This window comes from Chrysemys picta, chromosome 9, assembly GCF_011386835.1.
Source record: "Chrysemys picta bellii isolate R12L10 chromosome 9, ASM1138683v2, whole genome shotgun sequence".
Taxonomy (NCBI): Eukaryota; Metazoa; Chordata; order Testudines; family Emydidae; genus Chrysemys; species Chrysemys picta.
Genome location: NC_088799.1, coordinates 1,373,100 through 1,394,455, shown reverse-complemented (window position 1 = coordinate 1,394,455; position 21,356 = coordinate 1,373,100). Strand labels below are relative to the sequence as shown.

Sequence of the window (21,356 nt, the reverse complement as noted above, 5' to 3'; positions counted from 1 at the left end):
CCCTTAAATTTTGCTTTTTTGCTGAACATTCCTGTCAGTAAATTTGTCTGCTACAACATTCACGGAAAACAAATGCAGCCATAAAGGTTTCATTTAAAAATTAGACTCAGTATTTGCAGAAAGTTGTCTTGCACAAGCTCACCCATCCCTACTAACAAAACACCGATCAGCTTCTACAGTTAAAATAAATTAGTAGGGTGATGGAGAGATGGTAACCATACCTCATTTAGTATGCTATTGACAACCGTGTAAAGAAACCCAACTCCTGCCACCAACACAAGGAACAGCAGAAACATGTAGGCATCTCTGTAGAGTTTGAAGTCAGTTGGCTTTGGATACAGTATAGAACGAACAAGCTGTCCTTTTGATGTACTAAAGCCTATAAGGAGAGGGATTTTAAGGTATCAGATTAAAAGTGTAAACAATGGCAATGTCATACAATGCACCAAAAGCCTTTGAGACACTAAAATCCTGAGCTAGTCTTTTGATCCTCAGGTTTTGTAAGTGCTAAACCTATTTGCATGCTGTATCTGCAAATTCTGACTTCCAGAATCAAATCATTAAAAAGATGAAGAGCAAATTTAGTTTGATCAATGTTTCACTCAGATAGTCTTTATATTTTAGCTGCAACCCTGCACATAGAACCGTTATTTACCCTAGAGTAACTGGTTCTTCAAGATTTATTGTCCACACAAACTCCACTCTAGGCATGCATGGGTTAATAGGCAAGTGAGATTGGATTCTTTTTAAACAGCGTATCTGTTTGAGCCATGCCTGCACTCCACCCGCCCTCGCGTCCACCGCAGCTGGAGGTATCATCGGCAGGGTGGCCTCAATAACCACTCAGTTCCTCGGTGAGAATTCCAAGAGGAACTGGATTCTGAATCAGTGGGGAAGAAGGGGGGCCATGGAATCTGCATGGACAACACATCTCAAAGAACCACAGCTACTGCAGAGTAAGTAACTGTTCTTTTTTTCAAGCGACTGCTCACAGAGATTCCACTCTAGATGACTAACAACAGTTATCTCAAACCTGGAGATGGGAAGTCCTATTTTCAAGGAGTCCTATTTTCAAAGTCACAGCAGGACAACACTGCCAAAGTTGGCCTCTGATATGGATTCTTGAACCAAGGCATAATTAGAGGTAAACGTATGAACCCAGCTCCAGGTAAGCAGCCCTACGTATTTCAGATATTGGTATATTACCCAGGCAAGCACCAGAAGCTGCCCTGAGCCCTAGTGAAATGGACTCTAACGTGACCCAGATGATCCTTGCTTGCTATCTGATACCAAGTCTTACTACAGTCCAAAACCTACTAGATAGCCTGCGTGGAAAGAGGTTGCCCTCTAACCCTTTCTGCAAAAGCCAGGAACAGTCTAGGTGAGGCTCTGAATGACTTTGTTCTGTCTAAACAAAAGGTCAGTGCCCTCACCACATCTAGCCTTCGAAGCCTTGATTCTCCCAGGATGGAAGGAGGTTTGGGAAGAAAACTGGTAGATGGATAGATTGAGATGTAAATCAGACTACCTTAGGAAGGAACTTGGGTTAGGCCTAGGGATGATCTTATCCTTGTGACGTGTGGTGTACGGAGGACCTGCCTTGAGGGTCTGGACTTCTCCCACACTCTTAGTAACAAGTAACAAGCCACAAGAAAGACACCTTTCATGGAAAGACGGTACAAAGAGCAGGTTGCCATAGATTCAAATGGTGGGTCCCCATTAATCCAATGAGGACTAAGCTGAGGTCCCAAGAATGGGGGAGGCTCTCAGAGTGGAAAGGCATGGCTTCTTAGAATAGTGTTCATGCCCCAGGGAGAACCCCAGGGCCAGGGCTGATAGGAGGATACCAAGACGGAGAACCCCAAGAGAAACCCTGTCCTCTTTCTGTGTCCTCTGATGGAGTCATCTCTGGATTCCTATGGAGACCTGTATGGTGGGAAGGAGAGGGGTCTCCACTGTGCTCTGAGGAGGACAATGAAAAAGAGTAGGCCTCCACCAAAGGTGGAGCGGAGCTGTCCAGGAATCCATGCTGGATCCGGTGAATTAGGGGAGAAAGTCTGGTTGCTTGCACATAACATCGCTGAAGCACTCCAAACAAGACTCTGGGACTGCACCTATAGATCGAAGCCCTTCATGGGACCACCCAGTCTGTGCCGAAATATCCAGCACTGAGACAACCAGTGCTGCAAAGTCCATCGGTACCGTGAAGGTTGTGACTGGCCCTGAAGGAGAAGTGGTGGGTGCTGCAGTTTCAGCATGGAAGCTGGTGCAAGGGAACATGGCACTAGCACAACGTGACGCTGGTGGTAAAAAGTGCCGTCGTGCTCTTTGGAACCAGAATGGGACTCCAAGCTGCGACTCTTGGTGAATGAGGCCCCACGAGAAGTTTTAAGTCTCTTACTCAGGGCTGGTGAGGGAGCCCTGCTCCTAGATCCCCCCTGGAGCTGCGCTCGTTCCTCCCTCTCTCAGAAGTTACTGAGGTGGTAGGGGAGCGGTGTGGGCTCCATGGGCGGCGGGAGCACTGAAGCTGGAAGGTGAAGCAGGATCAGACTGACCCACGCTGAGTTTCTCTGAGGCAGAGGTTGGAGACTCCATGGACTTTTCAAGCAGGAGCAACTTAAGTCTCACCTCCCTGTTTTTAAGAGTCTGTTTGGAGAACGAGAGACATACAGAGCAGCGCTCTTATGCACTGTCTTCCAGGGAAAGAAGATAGTGGGAATGCTCATTGTTTATTAATGATCTGGATGATGGAATTAATTGCACCCTCAGCAAGTTCGCAGGTGACACTAAGCTGGGGGGAGAGGTAGATACGCAGGAGGGTAGGGATAGGGTCCAGAGTGACCTAGACAAATTGGAGGATTGGGCCAAAAGAAATCTGATGAGGTTCAACAAAGACAAGTGCAGAGTCCAGCACTTAGGACGGAAGAATCCCATGCACCGCTACAGACTAGGGACCGACAGGCTAAGCAGCAGTTTTGCAGAAAAGGACCTGGGGATTACAGTGGACGAGAAGCTGGATATGAGTCAACAGTGTGCCCTTGTTGCCAAGAAGGCCAAAGGCATATTGGGCTGTATTAGTAGGAGCATTGCCAGCAGATCGAGGGAAGTGATTATTCCCCTCTATTCAACACTGGTGAGGCCACACCTGGAGTACTGTGTCCAGTTTTGGTCCCTCCCCCTCACAGAAGGGATTTGGACAAATTGGAGAGAGTCCAGCAGAGGGCAACAAAAATGATTAGGGGGCTGGGGCACATGATTTATGAGGAGAGGCTGAGGGAACGGGGCTTATTTAGTCTGCAGAAGAGAAGAGTGAGGGTGGACTTGATAACAGCCTTCAACTACCTGAAGGGGGTTCCAAAGAGGATGGATCTAGACTGTTCTCAGTGATAGCAGATGACAGAACAAGGAGTAATGGTCTCAAGTTGCAGTGGGGGAGGTCTAGGTTGGATATTAGGGAAAACTTTTTCACTAGGAGGGCGGTGAAGCACTGGAATGGGTTACCTAGGGAGGTGGTGGAATCTCCTTCCTTAGGAGTTTTTAAGGTCAGGCTTGACAAAGCCCTGGCTGGGATGATTTAGTTGGGAATTGGTCCTGCTTTGAGCAGGGGGTTGGACTAGATACCTCCTGAGGTCTCTTCCAACCCTGAGATTCTATGATTCTATGGGCTTGGCAGAGTCACATGATGGCAGTAACTAAGCTAAGGATACGTCCTGTGGTTGAGGGATATGGATACCGCAGGGTTCCATCTCACAGCATTGAAGAGGAACTGAGCGATGGATACGGCTGCTCTACTCCATGTATCCCAAGCTACAGAGGTCACAAAACACACATGTAACCACAACAGACACTGCTATTCAAAAGGAATCTGATCTCAGGTATAGGGGGCGTATGTACACCTGGGGTGAAATCTGTGTGGCCACTAACTCAAAGACAAAATTGTTAATACTAAGGGTCTAATCCTGAAAGATGCAGAGCAACCATAACTCCCTCGGATTACTTCTGATACTTAGCGTGAGACTGGTATTTTACATCTCAATATGCATAAGGAACAGTGCGTAACTGATGTCCCAGGAGCAATGCAAGAAGTATGGAATTTTAGGAAGTCACAATTCTTTCTGGCTCAGAGGGAAAGTAACGTAATGTTCACCAGCCTCTTACTCAGTAATTATTTCACCCCTTTACATCAGACAGCACATGTGGAGTGTGGAACCACAGCTGCAGCTGTTCCCCTCCGAAGCGTGCGGGCAGGGAAGCAGTGTCTCCTTTGAACCCACACTCCCCACTGCACAGAGCAGGGATTCCTGTAAGCCACAGAGGAGAACAGGACTTTACAACCCCTTACTCCCCTATGCAGCCACCTTAAGAAAATGTTTCTTCCAAAACACAGTCCACAGATCCATTATGTGGGTACTTCAGTCTGCACTCAGCATGGGGGCAGACCCACACTTGTCAGTTACTGGCTGCATGAGAATCCCCTGCCAGCTGAAGCGCCCTCCAGTTGAGACAGCTCTCACAGGCAGATTAATTCAATTCTAATTTCCTACATTACAGATTTTGTTAACTACACCTTGAGGAAAAAGCACAACAATTTCGCCTACTGGAGGAACACAGGGAATTCCACCTAACAAAGTAAATCCAAACTTTTTGTCTATTTCCATCTCTAATCTGGATCACCTATTTGTCACAAGGACAGATTGAATCTCTGGACCTTTTTACTCAAAGAAAGGAAATGTTCATGTAAGCACAGAAAATTTTCCTGTTCTTCATCAAGCTTTGTCCACAGATCTGTTCCAATGGGATTTTCACAGTCATCTGCTTACACGGTGGGAAGGAGAACCATTCTTTAAACAAGGAAACTCAAAACAAGGAACATTATACATTTCCATCTTCCCCTAGTGTGATGGAGTGTGGGCCCCCCATGCTAGCCCAAAAAGGGTTCATGTGGCCCAAGAGTAAGTTAAGTAACCTGAGGGGCCACACCTGAGGGACATTTAGGCTTGATAAGCTATCCCTGACTGAGGATGGAGGCCAGCTGAGCAGGAGGGGGCTGGTATAAGGCCAATTAGCAAAGGCAGGAGGAGGCTGCAGCGTGGAAGCCTGTAATCATTCTCTGGGCTTAGAGAGGAAAAAGGAGAAAACAAGCAGAACCCCTGGGATCTTGGCCCCGAGGAAGGTGGTGTAGAAGGAAGCTTGGTAGAGGTGAGTGGGAAAAGACTCAGGGAAATGGCAGCAAGGTTTGGGACTGTGCAGACTTTGGTTGCTGACTCGAAGGTCTCTGAGCTGGAACCTGTAGTAGAGGGCGGGCCTGGGTTCCCCTACAGCCATGGGGGAAGTGGCAGAGTCTGGGCAGTGAATTGGAAGACTGCCTGAGACAATTCTTACAGAGAGCTTTTGATACTGCAGAAGGGGGAAAGACGCATAGTGACCTGGCCGGAAGGCCAAGCCATGAAGAGAGAGCATCCCAATTCTCAAAGAGGAAGCACTGTAACTCCTGGAGCATGAGAGGGGCCGCTGCATGCGCAGAGACAGAAGGGGGCACCATGCCAGTCACAGCTATTCCCCAGATGCAGCCACAATGAGGCGACCCAGTGGTGAGAAAAGAAACCCGTGACCCCTGGGCCCTAACGCATGGAGAAAAATTCTGCCCCAAAATGGCATTGGCTAAAGACTGGCTGGCCAATATGTAAAATTTGGTGAATTTATGAACTTGTGGACATTTGCCCACATAGCAGATTTCAATACATGAGAATTGACTTCTCCAGCCTGAGACTATCAGCACTTCTAGGAACTGAACTTTGATGTTCAAAATAAATAATATTTTTGAACATACTCGGGGAATGAGTGCTACGACAGGACTACCTGTCAGAACTAAAAGAACAATATTGGGTCTAATCTGAGAAAGCTCCTAATTTCAAAAGCAGACACAGTAGCTCTTGGGAGGTGCCTAATGGCCAGGAAGAATAAGGATACTGCCCAGCAGGGGTTCAATCTGGATAATTCCATAAGAGGCAGAATGAAGGTCCAAGGTTTTGGTCTATGACCTTGAGAGTCTGGAATAAGGTTGTTGCCCTAAGGAAGCGTTTAATGTTGGGATTTGTACAAAGTGACCTTTTCTTCAACATGCTGGTAACATCATAGTACAGAGCCGTGACCTTTTGGCTTGGACATTGGTATATCCACATTAAGGCCCTCCTGAAAGAACTCAAAGCTAGGTTTTACTTGAATTAACATGATACTTAAACTATGGACCATGCAGAACTATGGAGGTCTGTGGACCTCAGCATGATGAAGGGCAATTGACCATATTGCCTTTAATTTGAAGTCAAAGCAGGAAGTGAGACTACTGGGCTCCCTTGCCAGAGGTTATTTGCAGACTACACATTTTACATGCAGAAAGAAAACCATATATAATTTTAAGAATGTTTACATTTAAGATATCTGCACTGACATTCCTCGGGTTCCAATCCTCCACTACCAAGAGAACTCAAAAATCAACGAGAGTGAAAAACAAAATGAATCAGAAAGGAAATAAGAATTTAAACTGAACATACGCAGTGTTTCTATCAGAATTTGTCTTTGAAAATAATTTTTGCTTTTTAATAGCAGTCCAGGGATATGTCCACTAGAAAAAAAATTACTATAAAATAAAAAGGAAATAAGATTAAAATAGAACTACAGAAAAAAATCACTTAGATGTTTTAAAAAACACACAGCAGTAAGATTAGAATAGAAGATGATTAGTCCATGTCTATATTAAAAATGAAAATCATCTATGAAAAGCTGTTAGAGGTTTAATGATTTTACTGGGGAACTCCTTTAGAAAGCTCACAATGTTTTATTCAAGCTAAACCTACCTCTCCTATCTAGAATTATGGTTTAAGCATAGGTCTGTAGGTAGGCTTCTTTTTAAGAAACAGACTTGCAACATACTGACAGCTCTTCTGGGGAATCCTATGCAGAGTTTTAAAACGATACTTCTCACTACTTTAATAGCTCTGTAATCCAGACTATTAATATGACTAAGTATAGCGTTATAAATAAAGACAGTGAATATACAACAAGGTGTCTGCCATTTTTGGGCAGAGACTGCTTTTTAAATAAAATTTACTTCTTCAACATGAGAAACAGACTTTCTCCATAGGCAAATGTATCCAAAAGAAAAAGAAAAAAAAAAATCAAAGAAAGAGACACAATGCACTCTTGAGCAAAAACACTGCAAACTGAGTTTAATGCTACTGCAAATGTTTCTGGGCATGTTTTAAATCCCTTGACTCTAATGGTTAATTGATTTGTCAGTGCTGAAAAATCAATAGCCTGCAGAGCATTATCAAGTACCATTGTAATAAAAGTTTTAAAAGTAACTTTGTTAAATGCTTTGGGGAATATCTGTTTAACACAACTACATTAACTGACAAAAGGTAGAGAGCAGCAGATAGACATAACTATAAAAATCAAACGGTACGCGAATAAGTGAGAACAATTAGAATTTGTACCTGTTCTCACTACTATGGCTTTGACTCGTTCTCCAGTATAAAAACGGGTTTGAATGACATTGGTCCCACAGAACAAAGTGTGTCGCTTATGTACTTCTGGACTGTATATTTCATCTCCCATTGCTTTTGGGTCTTCTGCAGGATTTGGGAGATTAGTCTTTGTTACAGGAACACTTTCACCTTAAATGGAAAAAAAGTTCTTCAGTTCATCCAAATCAAATACAAATAATAAGCACTTCTCATCCATAGCTCTCAAAGCACTTTCTAAAATAGTGAGTGCTATCCCCATTTTAAAACAGAGAAATAAAGTGATCTGCTTAAATTAACTCAGCCAGGCAGTAAAGCTGGGAAACGAACCCAGGAGTCCTAATTCCCATTATCCCATTCTGTAACCTTCTAGACCTCCCACAGAAACCAAGACTCTTGCGCCCAGTCTTCCCTCCTCTAAATCACTACACCAGTTAGCAAAACATGAAAATGCTGCTGCTTGTAGCACTGAAGGTAAAATATAAAAACCTATCAAACAATAAATGTAACTGTTGCTGTAAAGAGTCATTTGATACAGGCAAGGCTACCTATAGTAAGCTTTGCTAGCATATGTTCCTACACGCACCTTTATCCAGTTTTGATCAGTGGCTTGCTAATTATTCATGTAGCAATTTCAACACTTATAAACAAAAACAAAATACGATAGTGTCTAGCAATTAAACATGACCCAGATCGAAACCAGTACTCATCTTGCCTAAAGGAAAGGCGACCCAAAAGCTTTGTACGGATGTCTCTTTTCGTACGGGTCACACTTTAAGACATTACATTTGAGAATTCTTAAACTCTCAGCTTGCAGATTCCTTACTTAACAGAAACATGCTTATTTTAACTAAATAGTGAAAATAGAAGAGAGGTAAATAAGAACAGTGAGATGAAGACACCTCCTCATTACCCCATTAATTATACAAATATAGGCCCTGATCTGGTTGGCTTATAAGAAGTACAGTACCACAATATAAATACTTATTAAATAATATTAATATTGCCAAGATTTGTATAAATACTATCAATACCGTCTTGAGTACATTATAAAAATACACATTTCAGGGTATGTAAACAAATTCCTTCTCATAAGGTAAGCTGCAAGTCAGAAAAAGAACAGTGACATAACTTTATCAACTAGCATTTTTAGCCACATTGCTCAGCCACCCAGGATGTAAATTTTACTTCACCTGTTAACATGCTTTCATTTACGATGCAAGTACCACTGACAAGTACTGCATCACAGGGCATGATTGTCCCATTAGATGGAATCACCATGATGTCTCCAGGCACAAGGTCTGTGGAAAGGATCTCTTCTATTTCTGAAAGTAAGGTAAAAATTTAAGAACAAGCTCTTTTTCTGCAACTGTAAATAAAGTCTTGTAAATCAGCACCAGCAACAGACTCCTACATGGATGTAACAGCCATGGCCCAGGCTACAACAATTATGCTGTTTCTATTAACAGTATAACTTAAAATGATTAAACTAATGATTCACTAACTCTCTGTATGGACCCTTGATTTTACACTGATGGTGCCTCAGAAATAATACAAACAATTTGTCACACAAGGAACCTAAGGCAGTTCAAGACTTCTGTTCCCCACATAAGAGCAGCCACGCTGGGTCAGACCAAAGGTCCATCTAGCCTAATATCCTGTTTTCCAACAGTGGCCAATGGAAGGTGCCCCAGAGGGAATGAACAGAACAGGTAATCATAGAATCAGAACTGGAAGGGACCTCGAGAGGTCATCTAGTCCATTCCCCTGCACTCATGGCAGGACTAAGTATTATGTAGACCATCCCTGACAGGTGTTTGTCTAATCTGCTCTTAAAAATCTCCAATGATGGAGACTCCACAACCTCCCTAAGCAATTTTTTCCAGTGCTTAACCACCTGTCAGTTAGGAAGTTTTTCCTAATGTCTGACCTAAACCTCCCTTAGTGCAATTTAAGCACATTGCTTCTTGTCCTGTCCTCAGAGGTTAAGAAAAACAATTTTTCTTCCTCCTCGTAACAACCTTTAACATACTTGAAAACTTATGTCCTCTCTGTCTTCTCTTTTCCAGAATAAACAAACCCAATTTTTTCAATCTTCCCTCATAGGTCATGTTTTCTAGACTTCTAATCATTTTTGTCGCTCTTCTCTGGACTCTCTCCAATTTGTTCACATCATTTCTGAAATGTGGTGCCCAGAACTGGACAAAATACTCCAGCTGGGACCTAATTAGCGCAGAGTAGAGCGGAAGAATTACTTCTCGTGTCCTGCTTACAACACTCCTGCTAATACAGCCCAGAATGATGTTTGGTTTTTTTGCAACAGCGTTGCACTGTTGACTCATATTTAGCTTGTGGTCCACTATGACCCCCAGATCCTTTTCCGCAGTACTCCTTCCTAGGCAGTCATTTCCCATGTTGTATGTGTGCAACTGATTGTTCCTTCCTAAATGGAGTACTTTGCATTTGTCCCTATTGAATTTCATCCTATTTACTTCAGACCATTTCTCCAGTTTATCCAGATCATTTTGAATTTTAATCCTATCCTCCAAAGCACTTGCAACCCCTCCCAGCTTGGTATCGTCCGCCAACTTTATAAGTGTATTCTCTATGCCATTATCTAAATAATTGATGAAAATATTGAACAGGACTGGACCCAGAACTGATCCCTGCGGGACCTCACTCGTTATGCCCTTCCAGCATGACTGTGAACTACTGATAATTACCCTCTGGGAATGGTTTTCCAACCACCTTATAGTAGCTCCATCTAGGTTGCATTTCCTTGTTTGTTTATGAGAAGGTCATGCGAGACAGTATCAAAAGCTTTACCAAAGTCAAGATATACCACATCTACCGCTTCCCCCCATCCACAAGGCTTGTTACCCTGTCAAAGAAAGCTATCAGGTTGGATGGACATGATTTGTTCTTGACAAATCCATGCTGACTGTTACTTATCACCTTATTATCTTCTAGATGTTTGCAAATTGATTGCTTAATTATTTGCTCCATTATCTTTCCGGGTACAGAAGTTAAGCTGACTGGTCTGTAATTCCCCGGGTTGTCCTTATTTCCCTCTGTATAGATGGGCACAAGATTTGCCCTTTTCCAGTCTTCTGGAATCTCTCCCGTCTTCCACTACTTCTCAAAGATTATCACTACTGGCTCAACTATCTCCTCAGTCAGCTCCTTGAGTATTCTAGGATGCATTTCCTCAGGCCCTGGTGACTTGAAGACATCTAATTTGTCCAAGTAATTTTTAACTTGTTCTTTCCCTATTTTAGCCTCTTCTGATCCTACCTCATTTTCACTGGCATTCACTACATTAGACGTCCAATCACCACCAACCTTCTTGGTGAAAACCGAAACAAAGAAGTCATTAAGAACCTCTGCCATTTCCACATTTTCTATTATTATTCTCTCCCCTTCCCCCCATTAAGTAACGGGCCTACCTGTTACTCAATGAAGGACCATCAAGTGATCCATCAATGAGGATAATCAAGTGATCCATCCCGTCGCCCATTCCCAGCTTCCGGCAAACAGAGGCTAGGGACACCATCCCTGCCCATCCTGGCTAATAGCCATTGATGGACCTATCCTCCAGGAACTTATCCAGTTCTTTTTTGAACCTTGTTATAGTCTTGGCCTTCACAACATCCTCTGGCAAGGAGTTCCACAGGTTGACTGTGCGTTGTGTGAAGAAATACTTCCTTTTGTTTGTTCTAAACCTGCAGCCTGTTCATTTAATTTGGTGACCCCTAGTTCTTGTGTTATGAGAACCACGCCAGCAGAACCTGGAACAGTTGGTGATGTGGCTGCCAAAGGAGGTTACAGCCCTGCTCTGATTCACTGAAAGGTACTAAAAAATGTCTCCCCATGGGGTTTCTATTTTTATCCTCTAGGCCAGAAGTAGGATATTGCAATGTTAGCTATATGCATGGAGAGGTACATAAAAGAAAATGGGGGAGGGACACGAGGGGCTTGTCTAGATCTGTGCCAGCATAAATACTGAGCTGATCATCTGGAAAAAGACACTCAAGTAGATTATCTTCTCCAACTTTTAACTTCACACCTGTCCCTTTTCCTGAGCAATGTTGCTAAGAGATCACAGGGACCTAATTACTTTAATCATACTTTAAACTATTCATTAAGGACCAGTTTTAGATTTATCTTTTCAACCAGGGAAACTTACCTTGATTTGCTCTGCTGACAGAAACTCTGACAATGCTGTGAGCTGCCACCATGTCATGTAACATAATATATTGCTGGAAGGGGGGAAAAAGAACAAGTCACTAATTAGAAGCACTAACAGCCTTCTAGATCCATAGAGAGACAAGGTGGGGGAGATATCTTTTATCGGACCAACTTCTGTTGGTGAGAGACACAAACTTTCAAGCTTACCCAGAGCTCTTTATGTTTAGCAGAAGGAGCTAACATGGAATTCAAGGGACTATTCAAGGTGAAGTGGCTCTTTCCCCCCATGGCTGGGGAGGTGTTAAAGGAAGTGGGAGGGTGGCAGCTGGGGGGTGGGGGGGGCGAAGAATGCTTGTTAGTGGGTTACAGATTGTTGTAATAAGCCATAAATCCAGCGTCTCTGTTCAGTCCATTATTTGTAGTATCTAGCAGGATTATGAATTTAAGTTCCCAGACTCATATTTTGAAGGTGTTGTGCAAGTTTCCTTTGAGGATGAGGACTGATAGGTCACATATAGAGCGATGACTTTGTGAAGTGTTACTGGTGATAGAAAAATGATGAAAGACAAAAACACCCTATGAGAGTTTATTAGAGTACACAGCGATTGTCTGGTTTCACCCACATAGTTGTTATTTGAGCATTTAGTGTACTGGATGAGGTACACCACATGTTGTCATGAGCATGTGTAGGACCCATGGATCTCGAAAGGCGTGTTGAGGTGAGTGTTGAGCATCGTAGCAGTGGAGATATGACTGCAGGTTTTGCATCTGTTGTTCTGGCAGGGTCTGGTGCCGCTTTGAGTTGGTGTGTCCTGATCTGTGAGGAGCTTGCTTCTGACGAGGAGCTTGGAGAGGCTGGGGGGTTGTTTGAAGTCGAGGTTCAAGAAAGATTTCTTTCAGGATCAGGACCCCATCGAGCATGGGTTGTAGTTGTTTGAGGACACCTCATACGGATTCCAGCGTGTAGTGGTAGGAGGGGTTTTATTTCTGTATTGAAGCAGGTTCTCTTGGGGTATTTGGATGGCCTATTTCATGACGTGATCTACTTCTCTTGTGGAGTGTCCTTGTTTGGTGAAGGTAGCTTTGTGTGTGTTAAGGTGTATATCCTGGACTTTCTCCTCAGAGCATATTCTGTGGTATCTGAGCGCCTGGCTGTAGATAACAGATTCCTTGGTGTGTTTGAGGTGGTTACTGGATCTGTGATGGAGGTGTGGTGATTCGTGGGTTTCTTATATATAGTTGTCTGTTGGGTTCCATTGTTGAAGCTGACTGTCGTGTCTAGGAAGTTGATGCTCATGTGGAAGTGCTCCAGTGAGAGTTTGATGGACGGGTGGTGGTTGCTGAAGTTGTGGTGGAAATCTTGAGGGAGTTTAAACGGTCTGCAGAGAGGACGAAAATATCATCCATGTTCCTCAGGCATATTATTGGTTTCATGGTCCGTTTGTCCAGAAATTCTTCTTCAAGGTGGCCCATGAAGAGACTGGCATATTGGGAGCCATCCTACTACCCATGGTTTGGACAAAGTGACTGTTGTTGAATGGAAAATTGTTGAGGGTGAGGATGAAATTAATGAGTTTGGCGATGTGTTTGGGGTGAATATCTGAGGGTTGTCCATTGTCCTGTAAATATCTGAGGGAAGCAGTCATGCCGTCATTGTGAGGGATGTTGGTGTATAGGGAAATGACATCCATGGTAGAGAGGATGGCGCTCTGAGGAACACTGTTAATGTTGCAGCGTTTGTGAAGGAAGTCGGTTGTACCCTGGAGGAAGCTCGCCATTTGTGTGGTCAGTGGTTTGAGGATGGTTTCTATGAGTCCTGACATTCCTTCAGTGAGAGTGCTGTGGCCAGATAGGAGGGGTCTTCCTGGGTTCCTTTGTTTGTGTGTCTTTGGAAGCATGTAGAAGGTTCGGGGGTGGGTTCTTGGGGAATGAGTTTGTAGAGTTTCTCTTGGAGTTGTGTGTGGAAAGATTTGATGATATCTTTAAATTCCTGGGTAAACTGGGGTGTGGGTTCTTCTCTGAGTTCTTTAGAGTAGGTATGATGGAGAGTTGTCGGTTGAAACTGCATGTTGTAGATCCATACTCTATCAGACCACAGAATAAGCTTCTTTAAATGACCTTGAACTGCATAGTACTATGGGATCCGTTCATATAGAATATTTTAGGAAATGGATTTGGACCAAAAAACCTGGAATGTGTCAACCTTTAAGGAGCAGTGCAAGGCCCATATTTCTACCCAGGCTTCTAGAGAGGGAGTGCAAATTCACTGAATAAATGCTAATTAAAGCTGATCAGAAATTTTCTGATGAAACTTTGCTTCCTCAGAAAACACCGATTTGTTGAGCCCAATATATTTGGGTTCAATGACATTTCAGCGAATCCAAGGCAGTGTTTCCACAGCAGGGCGCTGGTGACCCCAGTGCTGCCAGGTTCACAGCGCCAGGGCAGACCCACCAGGGGACTGCCTTAGAGCCACAGACTTTGGCATTTCTAGATCTGTGGCTCAGGGCACACCTGCCATGCCAGGGTTTCCAGGTTCCCTACTGCAGAGCCGGGAGCCTGGCAATCCTGGAAGCCTCAGGCTCCCAACTCTGGACTCCAGGGGTATTGCTACACTGCAATAAAACACCACGGCTGCCCCCTGTAAGCGGACTTGGGCTCGCAGGACCGGAACAGCTACAGAGCCCGAACGTCTACACTGCAGTTTGACAGTTCTGCAGCCTGAGCCCCAGGAGCCCGAGTCAGCTGGAGGGGTTTTACTGCAGTGTAGCCATCGGCCTGGAGACCCGGTGTCGTCCCTGGCTGGGCATGGCATGGCTGCTCCAGGGCTGCAGGCTGCCAGAGCCCGCGCTGCTGAGTGAAACTGACATTGTCAGTTTCATAGCTCTTCACCCAGCAGCTTCAGTCCTGGGGAGTAACAATCAAAATTAATTTTGGGGTTTTTTTGTTTGTGAGAAAACTAAAAATTTCAATTGTGGCTTGACCCAAACTGATTTTATCATCATCATATTTTTCGGTTCAGCACCCAAACTGAAAAATGAATTATCCTCTCTGCTCTAATTCTAATGCAAACATCATACTCGCTAATTTATATACATTTTAAAAATGCGGAGTTTGATTGTGAACTTTAAATGCTGCTCTTTTAAAAAAAACCAAGTCTTCTCTGACCTTGAATTATTGAGCATTGCTTTGAAATGGTTCCATGGTAGTTCTGTCTTCAGTCAAGACTTCCTGACTCTGAATTCAGACTCCCACAAACTATATTATAATCTCATTAATCTCAACTTCAGTAAACTGCAAACCCCAACTCTGCACTGAAAGTGCATCACCAGATTTGCAGTTCACTGTGCAACAGTGCTGAGGCTCAACCCCCTTCATTCTCTCTTCCAAGGAGGAGGAGTCCATACAAGGTGGAGCAACCAGTATCAGTGTTGTAATGAACTCTGAGACTGAACTAGGAGTTGTAGTGTCATTCCTCCCTTTGGCCAACAGGAAATAAACATCCATAACGACCCAACCCCAAGGCCACATGTTTTTCAGTTTTCAGAGTAGCAGCCGTGTTAGTCTGTATCCGCAAAAAGAACAGGAGTACTTGTGGCACCTTAGAGACTAACACATTTATTAGAGCATAAGTTTTCGTGGGCTACAGCCCACTTCTTCGGATGCATATAGAATGGAACATACATTGAGGAGATATATATACACACATACAGAGAGCATGAACAGGTGGGAGTTGTCTTACCAACTCTGAGAGGCCAAGTGAAAAAAACCTTCAAAAGTTTTTTTCCCCCACTTACTTAATTGGCCTCTCAGAGTTGGTAAGACAACTCCCACCTGTTCATGCTCTCTGTATGTGTGTATATATATCTCCTCAATGTATGTTCCATTCTATGCATCCGAAGAAGTGGGCTGTAGCCCACGAAAGCTTATGCTCTAATAAATTTGTTAGTCTCTAAGGTGCCACAAGTACTCCTGTTCTTTTTATGTTTTTCAGTGTGACCTCTGTATATCTGTTTATGGAGGTCAAACTGAGAAACCAAATCCAAGCACCCAGGAACTCTAGATCTGACTGCATCCAACTTTAACCATTCTCTCACCCTCACTAATCCACATAAATTAGGTAAATTTTTGCAGATGTAAACAGTATCTCCATAGAATAGAGCACGTGAAGGACTTTAGGTAAAGGATTCTTATACACTTTAAACATAGCTAATTGGTTTTATCTCCCTTTCTGGGGGGGGGGGGGAAAGGGGTTTGTTTTGTTGTTTAAAATATTGAGTTCTTTGGAGTCAATTTCATCTCAAAATTACACACACAATGAAGTTAAACTTTAAAGTAGGGTTTTCAGGGAATGATTTTGAAATGTGTACTCTAGTAAAAATCGTGTTTGTGATGACAGCTATGTTAATTTGAACTTACCTTTCTAATGGTGTACAGTGAGCTAACAATGGATATCACAGACATAATCACAATCGCTAATGCATAGTAGTAATATTCATCAGTGATCCACAATATTACGCTGAACAGTTGGAAAATGTAAAACGGATTTAGAACCTGAGAGAGAGAAAGAGAGAAAAAACATACTAAGGTTACATCAAATGTAACTCTTCTCCTAAATTAGTCTGAAATAAATTCAACTTATTCTCAGTGGGAGAAACTTAGGCTTTTCAGTTCCTTCTGTCTTACAAAAGATTTTCAAAGTTTTGCCTATGTGGGTCCTGTTTTCCACTAAGATTTCACTTCACGTGCCAGAGTAAATTACAAAATCAGAGTGATTTCCTTAAAAGGGGCCAAATTCCAAAGGCACACAGTTCTCATTGAAGTCAATGGGAGCAGCATGTGCAAGTGAGAGCAGAAGTCGGCCAAAACATTTTCTCCAACTTTTGCATCTCTACTTCCAATGATACTGAACACTTAACAGCATCCTCAAGAAAAAAAGACAATTTTAGCTTGACTAACAAGGGAACTGGTATCCAGACAACTGCCCAGCTGGAAGTCTGGCAAGTTTATTTTCCTAAGGAGCCCAAACTTCAGGAGTAACTGCTAGCTCAATGAGTTTAAAAACCATGTTATCCATAAAAGGGAACAACTCTAGTCATTTGTTTGTACCGCCAAGAGAAGATACAAAGAAAATGGAACAAGATAAACATGCAATTTAGACTCATTCATCTGGTGAATACTCTTATCGAGTCTTTACCACGTTTACAGTTTGAGACGAGTATATTTAGTGCTCACGAGTAGAGACCTGGCAAGAGCCAGACGCAGCATGGGTTTTTACAGTTTAACTCTCTGCATAGAGCTCTGACATTATCTGTAATGCTCTTGTTATTTAGACTCAGAACTGGCTTCTGGGCCCCACAAAGCCTGCAGCTGTTGGCTCCCCCGATCAGGAGGTCTAAGAAATATTAAGGTCTGTCAGGGTTCCCTCCCCACTCTGAACTCTGGGGTACAGATGTGGGAACCTGCATGAAAGACCCCCTAAGCTTATTTCTACCAGCTTAGGTTAAAACTTTCCCAAGGCACAAATCCTTTCCCTGTGCTTGGACGGTATTGCTGTCACCACCAAGTGATTTAGACAAAGATTCAGGAAAAGGGCCACTTGGAGTCCCTGTTTCCCCAAAATATTCCCCCAAACTCCTTCACCCCCTTTCCTGAGGAGGTTTGAGAATAATATCCTCACCAGTTGGGAAAATGTGAGCACAGACCAAACCCCTGGGTTTTTGGGACACTGAAAATCAATCAGGTTCTTAAAAGAAGAATTTTATAAAAGAAAAGTAAAAGAATCACACCTGCAAAATCAGGACAGAATGTAACTTTACAGGGTAAATAAAAAGATTTAAAACACAGAGGATTCCCCTCTAGGCTTAGCTTCAAAGTTACAAAAAACAGGAATAAAACTCCCTCTTAGCATAGGGAAAATTCACAAGCTAAAACAAAAAATCTAACGCATTTTCTTGCCTTTACTTACAATTTTTGTAATCTTAGATTCTCATTTCAGTTAGGTTTTTAGGAGATGTTTTTTTCCTGCCTGGTCCCTCTCTTGTCCAGAGAGAGAACAAAACAAAGAGAGCACGAACAAAACCTCTCCCCACCGCCCCCCCCCCCACACCCCCATTTGAAAGTATCTTTTGTTCTTATTGGTTCTTTTGGTCAGGTGCCAACCAGGTTATTTGAGCTTCTTAACCCCTTACAGGTAAAGGAGGGATTTTATGCTACCCTTAGCTGTATGTTTATGACAAGGTCAATCTCACAAGTGAAGAAAAGGGTTAAAATTTACTTTATACAAAATAATCCCCATTTGAAACCTCACACACATTCGTTGCCACTCCAAAGATTTATTAATTCTATATAGTACTTTTTTAAATAAAAGAAGTTCTTACCTCCTTAATCAGAAGCTTAAAAATGGAAGGCACTTTCACGGCAATTTCATTTACTCCATAGAATACTTTTCTGTATGGAGGGAGAGCCAAAAAGTTAGTTGCTCTCTGGTTGCAGATAATTTATACCACACTACTGTTATTTTAACCTTAATTATTTTAAAGCACTTTATCTTCCCATTCATTTGAGAGTGTTAGGTGGTCTTTCACACAGGCAATATAGCCTTTTAAATGCTAGGCGAGGATGAATAATAGACAAATGTATCAGCAGCGAGTAGAAAAAAAATTATGTCTGGATGAGACACTGCAGGCCTTGAACGTTAAGTTATTTATGATCTAGGTATTCACTGAACCAATTTTCTGGTGATGCCAAACAAATCTGAGAGGTACCAAGCATACAACAGAAAAAAAACCTAAACACAAAGTGACCTGAAGAGATAAAGACAGTGATCTACATATAATGATTTGTGATGCTACACGAAAACAGAACTGTTGAGAAGAAAAACACATACAAAACCAAAGAACAGCTACCTGGAAATAGTAAGAGAAAGATTTAGAGATAACAGTGGATAGCAAACTACATGTAAGTGTGATGTCATTGACAACACCACATATACAAGAGATGAGCCTGAGCAGGTTAATAATAACTACCGGACTCTGAGAATGAGGGTGAAAGGGTCGGGAGCTCAGGTGGTGTTCTCGTCCACTCTGCCAGTTGAAGGTATGAGCCCAGGCACAGACAGACACATCCTGGAGACGAATGCACAGCTACACAGATTACTTTGACAAGAGGGCTTTCCTTTCCTCGACCATGGTATGCTTTTGTCCACCTGACAAAGAAATGGAAGAGACTTTTGGGACATCAACTTGTCAATCTCGTGAGGAGGATTTTAAATAGTTGCAGAGGGGCCAGCTGACAAAAGCCCATAAGTAGGTAGTAAAAGAGGTGACCCTGAAGAGGGCTGGAAGCAGGGAAGGAGGAGGAGAAATGGAAATTTACAATAGGTCATAGGAATAACAAGAGGGAAATCTCTGCAGGAAATGGCTCACCATCTTAGAAGTGTATACACAAATGCAAGGAATATGGAGAATAAACATGAAGAACTGGAAGTCTCAGTACACAAGCTAAATTGTGACTTAGCTGGCATCTCAAAGATTTGGTGGGATAACTCTCATGACTGGAATATTGCTTGTTCAGGAAGGACAGGCAAGGACAAAAGGGAGGATGTGTTGCATTATACAGCAGGAATATATATACTTGTTCTGAGGTCCAGAAAGAACTGAGAGGCAGACTAATTGAAAGTCTCCGGGTGAAGATAAAAGTGGGGAAAAAAACAGGGGCGACATCATGATAGGGACCTACCACAAACCACCAAATCAGGAGGAGGAGGTGGATAAGGCATTTCTAGAACAAACTACAGAAATATTCAAAACACGAGACCTGGTAATAATGGAACTTTTCCAATAGATATCTGGATAGTAAAAGTAATATGGCAAAACACATGTCCAGTAAATTCTTGGAATGTGCTGGGAACTTCTTTCAGATGATGGAGGAAGTGGCCAGGCGGACAGCCATTTTAGACTTGATGCTGACCAACAGGGAGGAATTGGTTGCGAATCGGAAGGTGGAAAGGAACTTGGCTGAAAGTGATCATGAAATGATAGATTTCATGATCCTAAGGAAAGGAAGGAGTGAGAGTAGACTTTAAAAAAAAAAAAAACAGACATTGACAAACTCACAGAACTGGTAGATAAGGTGCCATGGGAAGAAAATCTAAGGGAAAAAGGAGGTCAGAAGACTTGGCATTTCTCAAAGAAACAATATTAAAGGCACAACAGCTAACTAACTCAAATGTGAAGGGAATTTACAATAGAAGAGTTTACACAAGATAGGTAGGTCCAAAGCATGCTGCAGAGTTACAAAGAGATCTCGGTGACTGGGCAACAAAATGTCAGATGAAATTCAGTGTTGCACATTGGAAACCATTCAAAGTAATGCACATTGGAAACCATAATTCCAACTATATATATAAAATGATGGGATCTAAACTAGCTTTTACCACTCAAGAAAGATCTTGGAGTCATTGTGGATCATTCTCTGAAAACATCCACTCAATGTGCCTCAGCAGTCAAAAAAAGCTACCAGAATGTTAGGAACCATTAGGAAAGGGATAGATGATAAGACAGAAAATATCGTAATGCCACTACATAAATCTATGGTACACCCACACTGTGAACACTGCCTGTAGTTCTGGTCACCCCGTCTCCAAAAAGGATATTCGAATTCTAAAAAGTACAAAAAAGGCAACAAAAATGATGAGGGGGTATGGAACAGCTTCTATATGGGGAGCGATTAAAAAGACTGGGACCATTCAAACTTGGAAAAGAGACGACTAAGGGGGGATATGACTGAGGTCTATAAAATCATGACTGGGGTGGAGATAGTGAATAAGGAAGTTTTATTTACCCCTTCACATAACACATGAACCAGGGGTCACCCAATGAAATTAACAGGCAGCAGGCTTAAAACCAGCAAAAGGAAGTACTTCTTCACACAACACGGAACTCATTGCCCAGGGGATGTTGTGAAGACCAAAAGTATAACTGGGTTCAAAAAAAGAATTAGTTAAATTCATGGAGAATAGGTCCAGCAATGGCTATTAGCCAACATGGTCAGGAATGCAACCCCATGCTCTGGGTGTCCCTGCACCTCCGACTGCTAAAGTTAGGACTGGACAACAGGGCAACAATCACTCAAAATATCCTGTTCTGCTCCCTCCCTCTAAAGCATCTGGCACCAGCCACTGAGGGAAAACAGGATACTGGGCTAGATGGACCATTGCTCTGACCCAGCGTGGCTGTTCGTATGTTCTTAGAAGCAAGAGAAAGACAAAGGAAAGCATAGGTCCACGATTTAATGGGGAAAGCGAGCTAATATGACACCAAGAAGTCTGCTTAGAATTTAATGGCTATTTTTGCTTCAGGTCTTTGCTAAAAAGGTTCATTGTGACCAGATGCTTAACCCAATTAATATTAATTACAAGGGGGAAGAAACACAAGCCAGAATAGGGAAAGAACAGATTAAAGAATATTTAGATCAGTTATGTATCAAAGGGGTAGCCGTGTTTGCTGCTTTTACAGATCCAGACTAAGAGTCCTGTGGCACCTTATAGACTAACAGACGTATTGGAGCATGAGTTTTCGTGGGTGAATCTATAAGGACTCTTTGCTGCTAGATAAGTTATACATATTCAAGTTGGCAGGGCCTGAC

At 42.7% G+C, this 21,356-nt stretch overlaps 1 protein-coding gene across 7 annotated transcripts in view; it reads right to left on the bottom strand.

The window, feature by feature from the left end:
* ATP13A3 (ATPase 13A3) overlaps nucleotides 1–21,356 on the bottom strand; it is a 115,530-nt gene that overhangs the window by 35,630 nt on the left and 58,544 nt on the right. For 6 of the 7 annotated variants that reach the window (XM_065557481.1, XM_065557485.1, XM_065557484.1 and 3 more), the window contains 6 exons: nucleotides 18,089–18,158; nucleotides 16,128–16,262; nucleotides 11,707–11,779; nucleotides 8,714–8,845; nucleotides 7,494–7,673; nucleotides 222–379 (listed from right to left, as the gene is read on the bottom strand). In XM_065557481.1, the coding sequence (XP_065413553.1) occupies nucleotides 222–379; nucleotides 7,494–7,673; nucleotides 8,714–8,845; nucleotides 11,707–11,779; nucleotides 16,128–16,262; nucleotides 18,089–18,158 (748 nt within the window). Of the gene's footprint in view, nucleotides 1–221; nucleotides 380–7,493; nucleotides 7,674–8,713; nucleotides 8,846–11,706; nucleotides 11,780–16,127; nucleotides 16,263–17,676; nucleotides 17,769–18,088; nucleotides 18,159–21,356 lie in introns of those variants that run through there. The other variant, XM_065557486.1, reaches the window with a different exon arrangement.